This window comes from Apostichopus japonicus, chromosome 20 (genome assembly GCF_037975245.1).
Source record: "Apostichopus japonicus isolate 1M-3 chromosome 20, ASM3797524v1, whole genome shotgun sequence".
Lineage (NCBI taxonomy): Eukaryota > Metazoa > Echinodermata > Holothuroidea > Aspidochirotida > Stichopodidae > Apostichopus > Apostichopus japonicus.
Genome location: NC_092580.1, coordinates 24,312,949 through 24,330,818, shown reverse-complemented (window position 1 = coordinate 24,330,818; position 17,870 = coordinate 24,312,949). Strand labels below are relative to the sequence as shown.

General features: G+C 37.2%; 1 protein-coding gene across 3 annotated transcripts in view; it reads left to right on the top strand.

Annotated features, from left to right (window-relative positions):
• LOC139961828 (lysine-specific demethylase 5A-like) overlaps positions 1–17,870 on the top strand; it is a 39,835-nt gene that overhangs the window by 9,718 nt on the left and 12,247 nt on the right. For 2 of the 3 annotated variants that reach the window (XM_071961372.1, XM_071961371.1), the window contains exons 5-21: positions 56–124; positions 3,526–3,636; positions 4,283–4,405; positions 6,375–6,507; positions 7,673–7,866; positions 8,728–8,886; positions 9,410–9,529; positions 10,321–10,476; positions 11,321–11,502; positions 11,949–12,111; positions 12,290–12,409; positions 13,096–13,290; positions 13,789–13,970; positions 14,856–14,977; positions 15,497–15,647; positions 16,462–16,576; positions 17,117–17,263. In XM_071961372.1, the coding sequence (XP_071817473.1) occupies positions 56–124; positions 3,526–3,636; positions 4,283–4,405; positions 6,375–6,507; positions 7,673–7,866; positions 8,728–8,886; positions 9,410–9,529; positions 10,321–10,476; positions 11,321–11,502; positions 11,949–12,111; positions 12,290–12,409; positions 13,096–13,290; positions 13,789–13,970; positions 14,856–14,977; positions 15,497–15,647; positions 16,462–16,576; positions 17,117–17,263 (2,442 nt within the window). The remainder of the gene's footprint in view (positions 1–55; positions 125–3,525; positions 3,637–4,282; positions 4,406–6,374; positions 6,508–7,672; positions 7,867–8,727; positions 8,887–9,409; positions 9,530–10,320; positions 10,477–11,320; positions 11,503–11,948; positions 12,112–12,289; positions 12,410–13,095; positions 13,291–13,788; positions 13,971–14,855; positions 14,978–15,496; positions 15,648–16,461; positions 16,577–17,116; positions 17,264–17,870) is intronic. The other variant, XM_071961373.1, reaches the window with a different exon arrangement.

Here is a 17,870-nt window from a genome sequence, read left to right as displayed (position 1 = left end):
TGATGCCCCAGAAGCAAAGACATACTCTACATGTTTCTCTTTAATGAACCTACAGCTTGTTAATAAACTTGGGGGATTTGAGGTCATCTGCCGAGATAAGAAATGGAGCAAAGTTGCTACAGAAGTAAGTATATCTCCTAGGTCTGTTATGATCTCAAAAGTCTCCCTAGTAGCAATATAGTGGTTAAATATTTCTTGGAAATCTTTGACCACACAATTTACATGTATGGTCACTGATATCGTCAGCCACCAAGTGTAAAAAACAGCATTAAGCTGGTAGAGTGATAATGGAAGATGTACACAATTGTTGTTGTAGCACCTACGGTTAACTGTATAAGTATAATGTGACTGAGCTACATCATGTTCTCTTCAGTTGCACAAGGCTTCTCCTAAATTCTCTTTAGGGAATTCTTTGAGGGTATCTGAAGTTCTGAACTGTAAATATTAATAATGTTTATTGTGAAGGCACTACAGCAGTTGTTTTAATGGAATATAAGCATTCTCTTTGCTCACCATGAGAAAACAACATAATGAAGTTTATTCTACTGCATTAAGTATTGCAAGATTGTTATGTAGAACGTTTTAGTAGGCAACCAGTCTTACTGAACTAATTAGTTTTCCAAACTAAAACGACAACAGTGACTTCCCGTTATCAGTAGACTTACTAACATTGTCATTGAATCTTTGGTGTGTTGTTGGTACATATACATATATTGAGGTAATGTTATGTCAACATGCATAATATTTTACATTGGTAAGGAGCGTTTACTTCCATATTTCTTTAACGTTTGTATTTACCTGGGCAAATTTATGGTCATTTCCATAAATGCTGGATCCACTTTCTTTGTAACATTTTGTGTGTCCGACAAACATTAGTGTGGTAAATTAAAGTTCCTTGATTAAAAAAAAGTAACATGTTTCAAGTAATTATAAATACTGTGTAACTGACCCTTCAAAAGATGTTGTATTTTCCAAAAGCCATGATTAGGGAAGTCACTTCTAGATGTGAAACAGGTACTCTAAGAATGTTGAATACAGGTGGACACCAATATTATGTACTTTCTTCCCGTCCTTTAAGCAGCAATGCTAAGGAAACAAAGCAGTGTTTCTCTTGAACACAGACTGTGTAACCGCCAGTAAGCCAGATTACCAATTGTAACCAAACGCTTCCCGTTGCAATATATTACAAGAGTGTCTGACCTATTCTGTCAGCCAAGGAAGTAAACAGCTCGTAAAACATACTCTGTAAATGACACCTTGTCATGTTTAGATTAGATGTTTGTTCTGGGGTGAGACTTCATTCATGAACTATCCTGATGGTGTTTTTAAACATTCTGGTTGATTGACCTCTTGTTGTATCCTCATTGGATGTGAAGAACAGGAGTCATGGAATTCTCTTTGTTTGGCGGAAATTATCATAAATCACAAGACCATTTGATATGTGTGTGGGGGGAGCGTTTAGGTTTGTGAGCTCAGATATATGGAAAACAAATTACAGTAGTTTTCAGTTGTCTGTGAGTTAGTGAGTTAGGTATCAATTACACCAGTATGCCTCCCTTTGTCTCATATTCTAAACCCAGTGTAAGCGATCATTACTTTGGCAAGCACTTACAAACAATTGAGAGACTAAAACCTTTCAAAATTTCAGTCCTTCTTATTGTACTGAGATACCTACAGGGGTTCAATGTAAAGATAGGGCTTTCGGACAAAGTCTTGTAGGAAACCTAAACAAAATCTGTGACATCAGCGGTAAACATTCCATTTCTGTCCATCAAATGAGTTTTTGTTGCTGCTTTGTTACCGCCAGGCTTGACTGGGAGATCACAGATTGACTTTGCTGACCCTTTGAGTAATAAATGTCTGTCAAAAATAAGATGAAAGTTCACTTCCCTCACATGAGTTACTTTCCCAAATTTTATCTGGGTTTATTGGTTTGGAGTCAGTTCAAAACGTTATATCTCAGATTGGTGTTTCAATGAACTGCTTATGTGACAGATCACATTCATAATGTTTATAGATTGGTTTAAATGCCTATGGAGTTAAGACTCGGCCCAGAATGTATCGGTGGGGGCATCAACAGGTCCTGGTCTGCTGAAGGAGGATAAGGAAAACCGCTATATTTATGAGGGAGGGAGGGGGGAAGGGAGGTGGTATAAAACAGTCTTTTTGATTTGATGGTGATAAATTTGACACTGCTATTCTAATGTCATAACAATATAGTTCATAATCTTCACTAGTAAAATTTCCTTCAAAATAATGAATAAAACTTATAAACAAAAAAGTTCTCCAATTTGCTTGTTACATATGAGGAACAGGCCTAAAAATTTTGGCTATTTATCAGCTAAATTATGCCAGTGGATTTTGCAGTATGCCAGTAGATAAAAAAAGGCACTGGTAGTTTTCATCTGGTAGATAATGAATTTGTGTCACATCTGGTATAAAGTCAATTAACAATTGACACACAAGGAATCAGCATGATTGCCATAGTTACCTATTGATTTAAATCCTCTGTATTACCGCTGACCATCAGCAATTATTGGGCTGCTCTCATAAGCCTGTACAGTAAGTGATGTTTGCTGTAAATTCCGGAAAATGCCTGTGAGAATTTGATTCTAACCAATAGTTTTTTTTTTTTTTTTTTTTTTTTTTTTTCCAAGCACTTGCATTTGTTTCTTGCAAGTGGCTAAAATAGTGAAATTTTTTTTTATTCATGGTGAATACTCATGTGAAAAATATGTAGGTCATGAAATATAGAGAATTGAATCAGTGTTATTAATTAACCTGTAGACAGTCACTTAGTGGAAAAGAAAATCTGGTCTTTGCAAATTTTTATTCACTGTTATCATATTTTGAGTCAATACTCAATAGATTGTGTTAAATTGTTGACCATTTAACCAGCAGAAAGTGCTTTTTAAAGCTGTGTCCCTTAGGTAGAGTCACTTTACATGTTGGCTGAACTTTGCTGATATAACAAGGGGCTGATTTGTGTCTCCATCACAGGATTAGATGATTTTGAGGATTCCAAAAGTGAAGATAATATAGTTTTAGCTTGTCATTCTGTTTCTCACATTGGAGAGAGGGAAAAGTTAAAGTTAAGAGAGGGAAATTTTTTCTTCTCTCTCCTTCTTGCACAATGTCAAACTAAAAACATTTACTGAATATACAGTAGCTGGTTGCATTTCTAGCATGCACACTGTACAATGTCAGAGAAGTGCACTAGAGCCAAACTTGCTCTGTTTAGTGTGTTGCCTGTCTTACAATCCCCATAAAAGATTTTTGTATATCTTTTCTTCTTTTTAAATTTTTTTTTTTTTAATATTTTGGATGGTCTTGCAAAAATTTTTCAATTTTGGCCTTATTCCATTTGTCAAACAAACTAAAAATGATCAGGCTGGTACTAACACAGCTGCTTACATACCATGCTCATGAATTTAATTTTTGTCAACGTCCCGGATATGTTGTCGTCAGTAAGAGAGTCATCTTGTTAATTAATCGTCAAATTAAAAAAAAAATTACCCTCCACAGATGGGTTACCCCTCCGGTAAGAATATCGGTCATCAGTTGGGGAAACATTACGAGAGGATCCTGTGGCCCTATGACGTGTTCCAGTCAGGAATCCCACTGGAAGAACCTTTGGTAAATACTGAGCTACTTCTTTGTATATTGTTTGTCTGTCTTCCTTCTTCTTCAGTGTTTGATATTTATTATTGTTGTGGACAAACACATTCGATACGGTGGTCGCTGCTATTTTAACAGCTGCCATTACGTTGATACTGTTCTGTGTTGCACAGTTTGGAGTCCTAAGATTTATAAATTTATGTTCATATTTTTCTTTTCTTTTTGTGTGTAATGTCAGTGTTTAACCTCCATTTCAGTGTTTCACCATATATTAATCTTGATATATTGTGGGAAAAGGAAATGTTTATTTTGACCACTCTCTCCATTGCCAAGTTTTCTGACCTAAAAGTTGAATTGTTGCTTACTAAACATTTTCATCATGTTGTCTTAAGCTTTGCATCTTATGAGATTTTATTCATTCAGTAATATAATATATATATACACCGTTCCCTTTGTTGTTTTCATTTCTTTTTATTGAAACGAGGGAATAATTTATCTGGTGTATCATGGTGAAATTTCCTGTTAAAGAAAGAGGTCATTTAACCTTCCCAGTTATGGTACATGCAAGATATTAAATTATTCCCTCCAGGTGAGTGAGATTGTGTTTAAATGTTGGATTCACTAAATATTACTAACCCTTTTTCTGTTTTCTGTTTTTCATTAGCAACCCTTGCCTGAAGGGGATGGTAAGGATAAAGACTATGTACCTCACGGCATCATATCACGACAAGCCATTGTACCCAACCAAAGTGGTTATAGTCGCAGGTCCAAGAGGCAGGCTCCTGAGGTACATATACACCCCTCCTAACCCTCTCCTCCCACCCACCATCTCCATACGCACACTCGGCACCTTGTTAATCATATCACTCCTGTTAATTACATTTCTGCCTAGATTTCATATTGCCAGCAATTGTTGATACAATGTAAGGAGTAGTTGGTCTATTTCTGTGCGTAGAAGTGAATCAGTTGCTTACAACAAAGCTGCAAAAGAGCGTCAATAAAGATATGAATAATTGAAATGTTATTACCTAGTTTGGTCGAATAGAAAAGATTATAACCTTAGTATGTGTGGTATTTGCAAACCAGGAAACTAGGGCTAAATTTGTCGATGTTCTTGGGTTTTTTTTTTCTATCGTAAGCCCGTGTATTAGAAAAACATTGTAGTAACCAGTTCTTCCACTTTCACTTTACATTCCAACACGTAACAAGTAAGTAGTGTATCACAGTACACTGATCTAAATTGTGAGTCACTTATGATTTTATGTACTTTTCTAAGCGTACAGTGTTAAGAGCAGCCTGAATCAGCCGCTGTAGTCTAAGTTAAGTTGTACTCTATATATACATATATATAGAGTACACCTTAATTAAATATATATATAAATATAATTTTGGAGGTGTTTGGATTTGGCTCATATATATCTACTCAATTGGAACGTGTGACAAGTTTCTGCCCTGTTGAAACTCTTTGCTTTATGCCAAAAGAAGGAAGCACGGTACTTTTAACATATAAATGTTAATAAACCATAGCTGGAGGTTGCTCTTAAGGACCCTCCTCACAAACACCACATGCACAGCCAGTTATGGTGTACTACCAGCAGTCAGTTACTGTAAGTCTTACTCCACATGTAGAATATATACACTTATTCACTAGCAGATTGTTAATTCATTATGTACCCGTGAGAATTGATTGCATCTTTACTGATTGATTTTATGAAACTGCTCCCCCAAATTATCATCGCCATATATATGTTAACTTGTATTAGGCATTGTGCATTCTGGCAAATTTGTTTCTGGCATGCAAATGAAGTGAATAAAAAAAAAATAGGGTTTGTACTGCCCCAATGACTGCTTTTGCAAACAAATTTGTTTGTATAGCTCATTTAATGCAACAACTCTACCAATTGATTTTGCAGTAAAGCATTGTGTGTGTTATGTAGGGAGCTGATAGCAAACTAATCCAAATCCAGATTTCTGTTTTGGGGTTTGATTAATATAAAACAAAAACAAAAAGTCTTCAAGCTATACAGAAACACTTTTTGGGTTTTTGGGGTACAGGATATGAATCCTCTATATTATCAGTTTAACTTTTGTCAGTTGAAAAATTAATTTTGAATTCTGTGTGCTTAAAGGTATTAGGATACATTAATATTCCTTTTACCTTTGGTTTTGGACAATTTAAAATCCATCCCTCTCTTAAGGGTCTCCTGTACTGTACATGCACACTCTGATCTCTAGAGCCTAGCTTTTAATAATGCAGAGTTACATTTGACTAGCTGTACTTACAGTGTGACAAGATAGAATGAATGCACATGGCTGCTGGCCTTTTGAAATGGCAAACTGCTCTATTTACTTTAGGAAGTTATCCAGATGTGGTATTGAATTAATCAAAGTATAGTCATGTGATACATAGCTATCATGCAACAGTTAAGTTCTACTGGAAAAGTCATCTTGTTTCTAGGATTTTAAGTCGAGAGTTTGAAACTGCACCTGTTTGTTTCACCCGCTTCCTCCATCATTCTAAAAGGGAAGAGATGCATTTTCTGATTGAAACATAACTTATGTAACTTGATGTAGTTAATATGAAGATGTTGCAGGTCTAGGGTGTTGCAATTAATTAAAAGAGAAGGGGCTTTGGGGTTAGCAGGAGGGGTTTGTAGTTTAGGCTAATCATCGTCCCTCATATGATGATGGTGGCAGTGCCATCCCTTTCCAGTCTTTCACCAGAGTTTACTTTATGTCCATTTCCACTTCAACAGGGCCTCAGTGTAGATATCACCAATAACTCAGAACTGAAGAAGCTGCAGTTGTACGGCCCAGGACCGAAGTTTCAGGGACTCGGTCTTGTGGTGGACACATCGAAGAAGACAACAGATAAAACTGGAACACAAGGTATAGAGATTTTACATGTCAGCTGTCATGTTCACAAGCTTGAATCAGTTATTCCTTGTTAAATTTTAAAGCAAACTTCTTTTCACAATCATCATCTCAAATCAAAACCAGCATTGTTGGCTTGCAAAGCTGCACATTTTCACAGTGTGGTGGGCACATGTCATTGAAGCATAAGGCATTTGGAATAAGATTAAAGGTCATTATTCAAACAGAGTGAAAGGTGTCTTCTCTTTTGTTTTATCAGTCACCAAGCATTGGAGTAGGTTTAGTGATGTATGTTGCTCAATGGATAATGTTGTGGTAAACATCAGCTTTGTTCATTACCACTCTATACTTTCCAAGTGTTTCATGTTATCATCTTAAAGGTGAAGTCATTGCAAAAGTGGGTTTCTCAATATTAGCATGAACCATGATTGATTGCTGCCTAATTGCTAAAGTGTGCCCTAGCTTTCACTGTATGCCTCTATTCTCTGTATGTAGATATCTAGATACTCATGCTCTTTTCATAAGTTCATGTCAACAATTGCATATTTTTAGCATTATCTTTCATAAATAATGAAATAAGCATACAAATATCACATCATTTTTTACAAAGACAAAGGTTTGAAAGTATCCTGCATGTATGTCTTTATTTATTCTGTGGTTTCTCTTTTGCAAGTCTTGATGTTTTTAAAAGTGTTTTGTTTTACATGTAGGGATGTTTAAGCAAGCAATTCTCTTCTTTACAAAACAAACAAGCAAAATGTGCTCAACCTACACATTCTTACTCCCACATCTCTAATTGAGATTATTGAAAAACCAAAATAATCAATTCATATTATACAAATTTGGGGCGTTTGTCAATGAAAGTCCTATTGACTGATTGTCGTGGAAGATTTTGTGTTGAAGTCACCCATGAGACCTTATTCTGTTTCCAGAACTTCAAAGTCTTGGAGAATGATGTTATTACTTTCTTGTCCCTCTGTGTGTTGATTTGTAGTCATATCCTTGTATGTGGAAAGCAGGAAGATATATGCATTCATCTGCTGCACAAATATCATAACTTGCATGCTACTTCAGATTTCATTGCATCATCTCTTTGTTTTCTCACCTCATTTTCTCTTTTGTTCTCCTCATTTTTCCGTTGCATCACCTTTCTAACGTTGTTATTTGTTTTGTGGCGAAGTGCTGAATTCACTTCCTTCTCCTACAGAAGGAATCCTGGAGGGTGGTGACAGACACAAGGTAACGGAGAAACTGACCTCTGTGGACCCAGATTACCAGGGTCCAAAAGGAAAGCGAGATCCCAAGTCACCCAAGAAGAGCCCAGGGCCAGGGTCCAGCATGCAGATGAGACAGCGCCCTGCGACTTACAGTCTGGTAAGATCCATCGTTACGATGACCTATGGATCTACGTCATTTATCCCTCCGACCTGACTCAAGTACATAACACGCTCTGTGATCTGACTAGCTTACCACCGGTAACATTCCCGCACTGCGCCCTCAATTACCGACTTCAGGATCACTGCCCTCTTCCTTCTGGGGTCTACCATTCTGAAATCAACGACACATTTTCTACCTTGAATTTTCTTGGATCAGATGCTTGGTACTTTCTCAAGCTAGAGTTCCCAAGTCAAAAAGAACCCCTGCCCTTCTTTCCTTCACCTAGTACTAGCACTGGATAAGTATTCACTGAAATTTCAAATCTCTTGGACATGTGCTTTTGTCAGTACGGTTGCCTGTCCTTTCCAGTTACTTATTTTGTGTGTGTTCCAGTGCAACCATTGTATGAGACGGGTGAGTGTGGTTGTTCGTAAAATACCAAAATCACCAAGCGATGGGAATTTTCCAAGCAAAAACAATGTATCAATACACAAACTGTTTACAGGTAGGAGGTAAGTCTTCCTTAGTACACCATATGCAAGAAAGTCTTTTACATTCACTGATGTACTCTGGACGGAGGATTGTTCAGAAAGTTGCCAGCATTACTTTGCGGGTTAGGGTTCTTCAAGCGGCAGAAGTTGCTCTCGATAAAGATCAACAATTAAATGAAGGTCAAATAGACAGGATAATAGAGGTTAAGTGGGCAGGTCTGACAGTGAATATCAGTTACTTTTAGTTAGTCAGTCCTCCTTGAGCCCTCTACATGGTCATACGTGACAAGATATTTTATCTAACGAATGCTCTGTTTCAAAACAGCTCCTTTTAATTGCTTTGAATTTCTGCCTGTTTCTACCATAGATTGAAACATATATCTGCCATATGTGTGGTAAGGGTGATGCTGAGGACTGCTTGCTGTTGTGTGATGGATGTGATGACAGCTTCCACACTTTCTGTCTTCTCCCGCCCCTTCCCGAGGTACCAAAGGGCGACTGGCGATGCCCAAAATGTTTGGCAGTGGTAAGTCCTCTAGGATATTTGTCTCTTTGTTGTGTATGGTCACTTTCTGATGAAGTAAGGTTGCTGGTAAAATGAATCTATTGTTTACAGGGTATTTATGTTCTACAAATTGGAAATTGTTGGTATGAATAATGAAATATTTGTTCGTCAAATGTAGCCTTGATTGTTTGTTGGTTTTTCCTCATACGTTAAGTAAAAATATAATTCCCAAATAACAAGGGGGGAATCAAATGGGTTTTTTTCTTGCAGTAAAAAGTCTCCAAAGTTCCTTACTTACTACAGAAATTGAGATAACCAAGAATGAATGCTTATCTTTGTAGTAAAGATGGCAGTAAATAATTGGGTTTTTTTTTTTGCTTTTGTATTCCACCTTCTTCCCTTACTTTGACTTTGCTCTGTTTTGCTTTAATTGCAATATAAATGATTTCATGTTCAGCAACTTTGTGTATTTAATGAAATATTGGTCTATAATGGCATTAATATTACTTATATCAGTATTCCATGTTTTGCTTCTTTTCATTAGGCTTGTAGTAAGAAGAAGGACCCTTTTGGATTTGAACAAGCTGGCAAGGAGTATACGCTGGAGTCATTTGGTAAAATGGCCGACCAATTTAAGAAGGACTATTTCAACATGCCAGTGCATGTAAGTATAACAGATCCATGCAAGCAAACAAAATTAGGGTTTACTCACTAAAATTCATCTACATTTTAGCCACTGTCTTATTTTAAATTGTAAGTTAAATATAATGAATCAGAATGTTTCTTAATTTATTGCTGAATTCAGAGGTTGTTAATTTACAATCTTTTCTGTTTGTAATTAACAAAATTGTATTTGTTTATTGTGTGTTTGTTTACTTTGTTAATGTCTTTTCATGTGATACCTTTGTACTCCCTCCTAACACCATTTTATTGTTTGCTAGCATTCAAGCATCTAGTTCAGTCTTCTTTGATACAAACTCATTGGGCCATAAAATATATTTCAGGTTTGTTGAGATGTCAAAACAGAGGTCTCATAATTCAAGTGAAGCCAGTTCTTTGCTGAACAAATTTAGCCAAGGCCTACAACACATTCATAGCAGAAGTTGCTGATATACTGTATGCAAAAGTGACAGTCAATTGAGAGAAGCATTCCATCAAGATCCACCACATGTTAGATGGCAGATGTATTCCCTCTTAGCAGTCTGTCATCTGCTGCAGATTCATTCATTCACAGAGGAGCAGAAAGTATACATTTGTCCTCTCATAGAAGATTTACTTGTGAAGGGGACAAGAGGGTGTTGGTTGAAATTGGTGAGGAAGGTATCTAACTCTCTTTTCCAGTTGATAGTGGTTGTACATAAGCTTAAAGTGCCATTTACACATGATGCTACAGCATAGATGAGGACCCCAACATATAATATCGAAATCAATCACGATGCATCTCTATCTTATTAGATGGTACCCCCTGAACGTATCGAAAAGGAATTCTGGCGCCTGGTAACCACCATCGATGAGGACGTGGCAGTGCAGTATGGCGCAGACATCCATTCATTGAATCAAGGCAGTGGGTTCCCCACTAAAAACACCAAGAACCTAGCACCAGAAGATGAGGTATGTCGCTTTATGTACCTTGGCGGTTGAATTTTTTCACCTTAATAGTGTTGCCATGGTAATAGAAAATTTGCTTCTACTGCTCATGTGGTGTTCTTACAAGGGCTGATGAGGGTACTATAGATATCTTGAATTTTAATTCTTCAGTTAAACTGGATTTTCTTTAAATGTTGTTGATGATTGATGAAATGTCAACAGTCTGACAGAGTACATATCTGTGGTTAAATGTTCAGGAAACCACAATGGTGATAGTTATGCCTTTGTGACCACAAATTCATCTCAGATTTTTGAACAGGCTGTAATTAATCCGTTCCTACCTATATAGAGTCACAAGTAAGTCTACATTGAAAAGGCCTTTTGATAGCAGTAATGGTCAACATTGCCTCTTCTGGTTACGTTTCATTACGTTCAGCCATCTAGGCTATTCTCTGTAATTTAGATATGCCACTCTGTTGAGTTCTGCTTTGTGTCTGATTATCTGTAATAGTTCATGTATCTGTCGTTAGATTACGTTCCGTCAACTAGACTATTCTCTGTAATTCAGACATATCACTCTGTAGAGTTCTGCCTTCCATCTGATTATTTGTAATAGTTCATGTACCTGTCGTTACATTACGTTCCGTCATCTATGTTATTCTCTGTAATTCAGACATATCGCTCTGTCAAGTTCTGCCTTGTATCTGAATATCTGTAGCAGTTCATGTACCTGTCGTTACATTACGTTCCGTCATCTATGTTATTCTCTGTAATTCAGACATATTGCTCTGTCAAGTTCTGCCTTGTAACTGATTATCTGTAGTAGTTATCGCTTCATTGATGTTGCTCCTCTATCACATTTGAACAGGAGTATGTTCACTCTGGCTGGAATCTTAACAACCTGCCTGTACAGGACGCCTCTGTGTTACATCACATCAACGTTGACATCTCTGGCATGAAGATACCCTGGATGTATGTGGGAATGTGCTTCTCAGCATTCTGTTGGCATAATGAAGATCACTGGAGTTACTCTATCAACTACCTCCACTGGTAAGAGAAATATCACTAATGTTACCCTGGGGGAGTGGGGGTACATTGATCATGTTACATCTGTGTTTACGCTTTGTACATCTCACTTTCTTTAAGCATAATGATAATCACAGGTGTCTTATTATCATGCACCTCCATTTGTACGAGTCTGATCCGATACCACAATGGTTAGTTATGTTTATGATGTATAATGGAATACTATTTGAATGATAGCCATATTATCTATGTTTAAGAAGTTCTGATGTTTCTTTTTCTTTATTTTTTTTATTTTTTTGTCCTATCCTGTAGGGATTTATTTTATTAACCTTCAGGGAATTAATGACATTGTTATCTCATCCTTTTAAGTATTTTTTTGTCTCATCCTTTATAGATTTTACTATCTCATTTTTAAGGCATTTTATTGTCTTATCGTGTAGGACTTATTGTCTTATTGTCTTATTTTTTAGGGGTGAACCAAAGACTTGGTATGGTGTCAGTGGCAAGACAGCAGACATGTTTGAATCCATCATGAAAGAGCAAGCTCCAGAACTGTTCTCTGCTCAGCCAGATTTACTTCACCAATTGGTTACGATAATGTCACCATCTGTTCTGATGAAGCACAATCTACCGGTAAGCTTATTTGGCAGCTGATCTGCTCTTATGGTCAGTTTTAGAGAATAGAATGCACTGCCTCTCAGCCTCTCAGGTTTAACAACCTTGTTATTTGTGGTCACATGATTGTCACGTATTGATGGTCACTTATTGTGGTCACTTATTGATGCCCTGGTTTTGTTATTTTCAATCTCAGATTTACAAGACCAACCAATGTGCTGGAGAGTTTGTCATCACTTTCCCAAGGGCGTACCACGCCGGATTTAATCAGGGTTACAATTTCGCGGAAGCCGTCAACTTTTGTCCCGTCGACTGGGTAAGTTTTATAAGACAGACTTGTGTGTATTATCATTGTTGAAGCAGGAATCAGGGCTTGAAGCAGGAGTCATGAAGATTCAAGCAGGAATCGGTGCTTTGACTCAACTTCAAGAGTCACATTAAGAAGCTTATTGTGGAATGCTCAGTTGGCAGAGGACAGGTAATGCTAAGGTCATTGGTTCGAGACACCCATTCCAGCCAGAATAAATGTGTGCTCTTTCAAATTCAGGAATATATTCTGTAAGAGAGAGAAATTATGAATATTAAAATTGAAGAGCAAAGAAAATTCAGTTGACATAACAGTATGTAACATTTTGGTTGGGGCCACCATAATTTTACAAGAATGGGTTAATTTTATTGTTGCTTCCTCATAAGAGGTGAGGAAAATGAAAGACACTAGTGTTGTTTATTTACAATCAGATCTTGTGACTTATGCAGAAAAAATGAAAAAACTGTAGAGAAACTTCAAAGAAAGGCAGAAATACTGATCACATCATTGGGAACCAAATCCTGAGTCCTTCTACATAACTTACTAAATGAAGTTGACTTTGGAAGACATGAGAATTTATAACTCTCATGATTGCCAGGCCTCTAAACTTCCTTCAGCTATTTTTTCTGAAAGGAAGCTTTCTGTGTCCACGGTTGTTGATTCTTCCTAATTTTGCCTTTTTTTGTTTGTTTTAGCTGCCAATGGGTCGTTCTTGTATCGAGCACTACAGAAAGCTTCACAGGTTTTGCGTGTTCTCCCATGAAGAGCTGATAGCCAAGATGGCCGCCAATCCAGACAACCTGGACTTGAATTTGGCTGCCGCTGTGCACAAAGAGCTCTTGGCGATGGTGGAGGTCGAGAGCAAACTACGAAAGAAACTCTTGGAAAGGGTAATTAATAATGCATCTTCATGATAATTAATCACATTTTGGTGAAACGTATGGTCGACTGTTGGTGTGCAGTTATGTCGGTTTCCCTGAATGACTCGACTTGATGTTCCATTACTCAACATTTTCGAAGATTCTAGCGATGTTTGTTTAACAGATTGACAAGTGTTTTGCATGATTAGTTTATGAAGTGAGATATGATGGATTGCAAAGGTGAGATTGTTTTGCACTGCAATATAAATGTACAGAGAATGTTTTAAGGGAGGCAATTTAAGTGATGCTTTCTACCAGATTATTTACTGGTTACCTTTTGATCCGTAAATTATCTGTAACGAACACAAACTTGTAAATAAAGATCTTGCACAATACACTTCAGAACATTAAGAAATTATACCTTGATACAGTGAAAGGATTTGCTCACTGGTGCTAAGTTGAAACTACTCCAATGTATAATGATTCAGTTGTAGAATTTTAAACACTTTTCACGATTCCTTCTTCTAGGGTACAATGCAGGCAGAAAGGGAAGCCTTTGAGTTGCTCCCAGATGACGAGAGACAATGCGATCATTGTAAGACCACCTGCTTCCTCTCGGCTGTGACCTGTCCTTGTACTCCCAACAAACTGGTCTGCATACATCATGTGGAGAAGCTCTGTGACTGTCATCCTAGTAAACACTGTCTCAGGTTTGTAAAGAAGTATTTTATCCGTATCGTTTGATTTAGAAAGAGTACAGCGAGAGAGAGTATACAGATATTGTAAACAGAAATGTAAATCTTATAAAATTTCATAATCAGTTTCAAATGTTTTGACAAAACAGCCAGCTGGGACAAGTTTTATAATCTTTACTTTCTTGGCATGCTGCAATGTAGTTGTACTGATAGTATGAGCATCTTGCTATCCTCTGTCTCTGAGATAACAGTGTTGACCTGCTCATACTGTCGGTAAGTCACATATCAAAGTACTGTGAAGAGAAGTACACTAGCCTTAGAAGAATGTCCCAACTTGCTGTGGTGATAATTAAAGCTGTACCGGTGCTGTGGTAGAGTAGATAAAGGCGGTGGCATTTGAAGTAATGAGGCTTAGCAAATCCGGAGGTTCCGGGTTCGATACCTGGCCGGGTCATTGTAAGGTGGGTTTTTCATCCAAGAGCAATCTATGGGTTTCCCATCTGAAATGACTTTCTAAATTGAAAAGATTCCAAATTTGAGTTGGATTGGAAGGTGGAAAAATTGGCCAATTTATCAAAATTATTTCACAAAGTGTTAACAATGTCATTAAACACCCAACAATTATTAAGGGGATTGCTTAAAATTGGTAAAATGTGTCTATCTGTCACATAGGAAGACTGTTATTCTTGGATATTGCAACATTTTGGTTTAAGATTCTATACTGTAAAATCCTTAGTAGTGAATAATGCCCACATTGGATTGCTACAAACCTTTTCTGGCCCTTACCTAATTCTTGGACAAATTTAACTCACTTGCTCTACATTAGTCAGATAAATATTTTGAATTTTAAGGAAATTGTATGACAAGGAATCACCAAGCTAACTGGCTTTCTTGTTACAGGTACCGTTACACACTGGATGAGTTGCCTGCAATGTTACAGCGTCTCAAAGTCAGAGCAGAATCATTCGATAACTGGGCTAATCGTGTCAGGTCTGCCCTCAACCCATCTGATGTCAAGTTAGGTGAGTAATCTCTCAAAGGAGGAAACTTTTTTAAATTAAAAACAGGGAAATTGTGTGAAATTGTGGAATTTAAAAGGAGCAGTAACAGTTCCGTCAACGGTAAAACAATGCAAGAAAGTTACAAAAGAAAATTATCACATGTTGTCGTAATTTCATTGTCATTGTATTGTCTTCCTCAACATCCTGAAGCAGAAAACTGACTTGGATTTAAGGTTCCCTACCACCCCTCCCCCTCCCTCCCCCCTCTCCTCATCTTTTTGACACTCACCCTAATCATCAAGTCTTCAATCCAAGAAAAGAAGGAAAAATGTTTGTGTTAAATATTATGTGTGCATTTCTGAAATAACACTTACCTCTGCCTAAATGTCTCCATCATGTAGATTATAATAAAGGTCCATTCAGTTCTAAACTGCAGACCATGAGACATATCTTTGGTGAATCAATTCATGGATAAAATTCATTTTTGTACCAAAATGCACATTTCTTTATTGTAATTATAACGTTGTCCATAACCTGCAGACATCGCCGAACTGAAGGAACTTTTAGAGGAAGCGGACGAGAAAAACTTCCCTGAAAACGATTCCTTACAGGAGCTGATAAATGCCATAGCCGAGGCAGAGAAGTGCAGTATGATAGCCGTACAGCTGATCAACAAGAAGCAGAAACAAAAGTTAGTAACTTGTTGTGTTTTTAATCAAAGGACGACATCTATATTAGTCTTGTCTGGGGAGGTTACCAGTGTTTGTTGTAACAAGTCGCTAAAATTTCAACGGGAAAAAGACTTGAAGAAGTTAGTGAATTTTATCCCCGTTGAGATAATACAGTGAACCCGAGTCAATGATTTGACTAGGGAAAATCATTGGTATTGGACTTGACTTAGACTGTATGGTGGTGTGACATGTTATAGCTCTGAAGGTTACTCTCAAACATCTGTGTCATGCCACATTCCTTCACAGTAAAATAACTAAACCGATGCAACGTGTAAACTTTCTCATTATTGAAACACAAATTTCATCTGAGCATTATCTCAGATGATGGAAGATAAACAGTTAGGTATCTAGGTTATGTATTTTTTTGAAATAAAATGCACAAGTGTATTTGTCTTTGGAACCTACTAAGGTGTAATGGGTTCTTTCACATGTTCGGAAAGAATATAGGTTAGCCCTATATCTTGTATCAAATTAAGATTATTTACCTGTCAGGACTCATTACAGTTTAATGAGCCCTTGACAATTTGTCGCAACAATCAATCAGACAACCAGTACACAGGAGCAAAATGGCATTGTGATGATTGGATGTTGCAAAATTTCATAAACCGAAATGAATTTGTGGAAATCAGTATTTTGTTCTTTCTAACCCATAATTTCCATAAATGATATAGTAGAGAATCATAATGGGTGGGTAAAATAACACTCAGTACCCCCCCCAATGGATAATGCTTCAATTCAGTGTTTCTTATTCATGTTTTGTTTGACTTCTTCCAGAAATATGTCTGGAGATGAGAAGTTCATCACAAGAATTAACTTGGATGAGTTGAAAGGATTTGTGCATACAGTGGAGAGCCTGCCTTGCTTCATTGAGGAAGCTGTTCAACTCGGGGTAATTATAAACAATCTTCCGTTATTTTAAAATTTCTCCAAAGTTGTCATCTTGAGAAGGGTTTTTTTGTCTTGTTGGTTGAGGAAGTAAAATCTTATTAATTGCCGTCACTTAAATGTAGATAGTGACACACATACTCAAAATGTTTTTGGTGGAGCTCCAAATAGCCGTAGTGTTTTGGGGTTACATTAAAGACAAAATTACACGAAATATTAATGGATTGCCATCTGATATGCTTGGAGACTTTTAAGTATGGTTCTTATATTTGATTGTGACAGTAAGACTGTCAAGGACATCACTGTTTAAAGAATTAATCCAGAGCTACTATGGCCAGGCTGACGTTGTTAAATTGAAATAAATATTGGCATCCTCACAGTCCTTGCTGAATCTCTCCTTTGAGTCTTTAGACTTAGCACAATGTACAGACTCAATCACTGAACAGATGCCAGTGTATGAAAGTCCTACCTCTGTCAATGTTTGAACGGTAGAGCTGATATCGTTGCCGTCTTTTTTAACGTACTTTGAATTTTGAACTCACAGGATTTTCTTCAAGAAATTGAAAACTTCATCACAGAAGCGCAAGAGACTCTGGAGGATGCAATACCAAACTCAGAGAAATTACAGAAATTGCTGGACAAGGGAAACAGCTTTGACATCGAACTGTCTGAGATACCAAAGCTCAAACAGGTACTATTATTAAGAAAAACAACTCTTTAATGTTCAGTGAGACAAAGTGTCCTTGGAAGTGTAGGGATCTTGTTAGTGGATTCAGGGTACAGGGGCATGAGGGGGTGCTGGCTGGTCAAGTATTGACTTAAGTCAGTACCTCAAGTATACCATGGAGGGATCGTAAGTTACTGTAAACTGTCTAATATACTATGACTCAAACAGCAAGTTAAACAATAAACAATAACTCCAGTTTATTCAGTGGACAGCAACCCTACAATGCATTAATGGGAACGTGTGGTATCAGCATATGTACAGTCGTAGCTATCAGTATCTCTTCGTGATTACCAGGCATTTAGAACAGCATGTTCTAAAAGGATCCCAAGCCATCAATGGATTAATTGATGCAGGGGCATTGATGGATATAGCAGGCTTCATAATCTCATAGTTTCCCTTAGAGATCATGGATAATTTAGAACAACATATTGTAGGTTTTAAGGATAGGGCCAGGCCATTTGTTGTGTTATTCGCTCCTGTGAAACCCTTTGAACTGATCGCTGTAGGAAGAAACACACACTCAATTGAAGTTAATGCTCATTACACGGCTGGTATCTGCTAAGTATTTTTG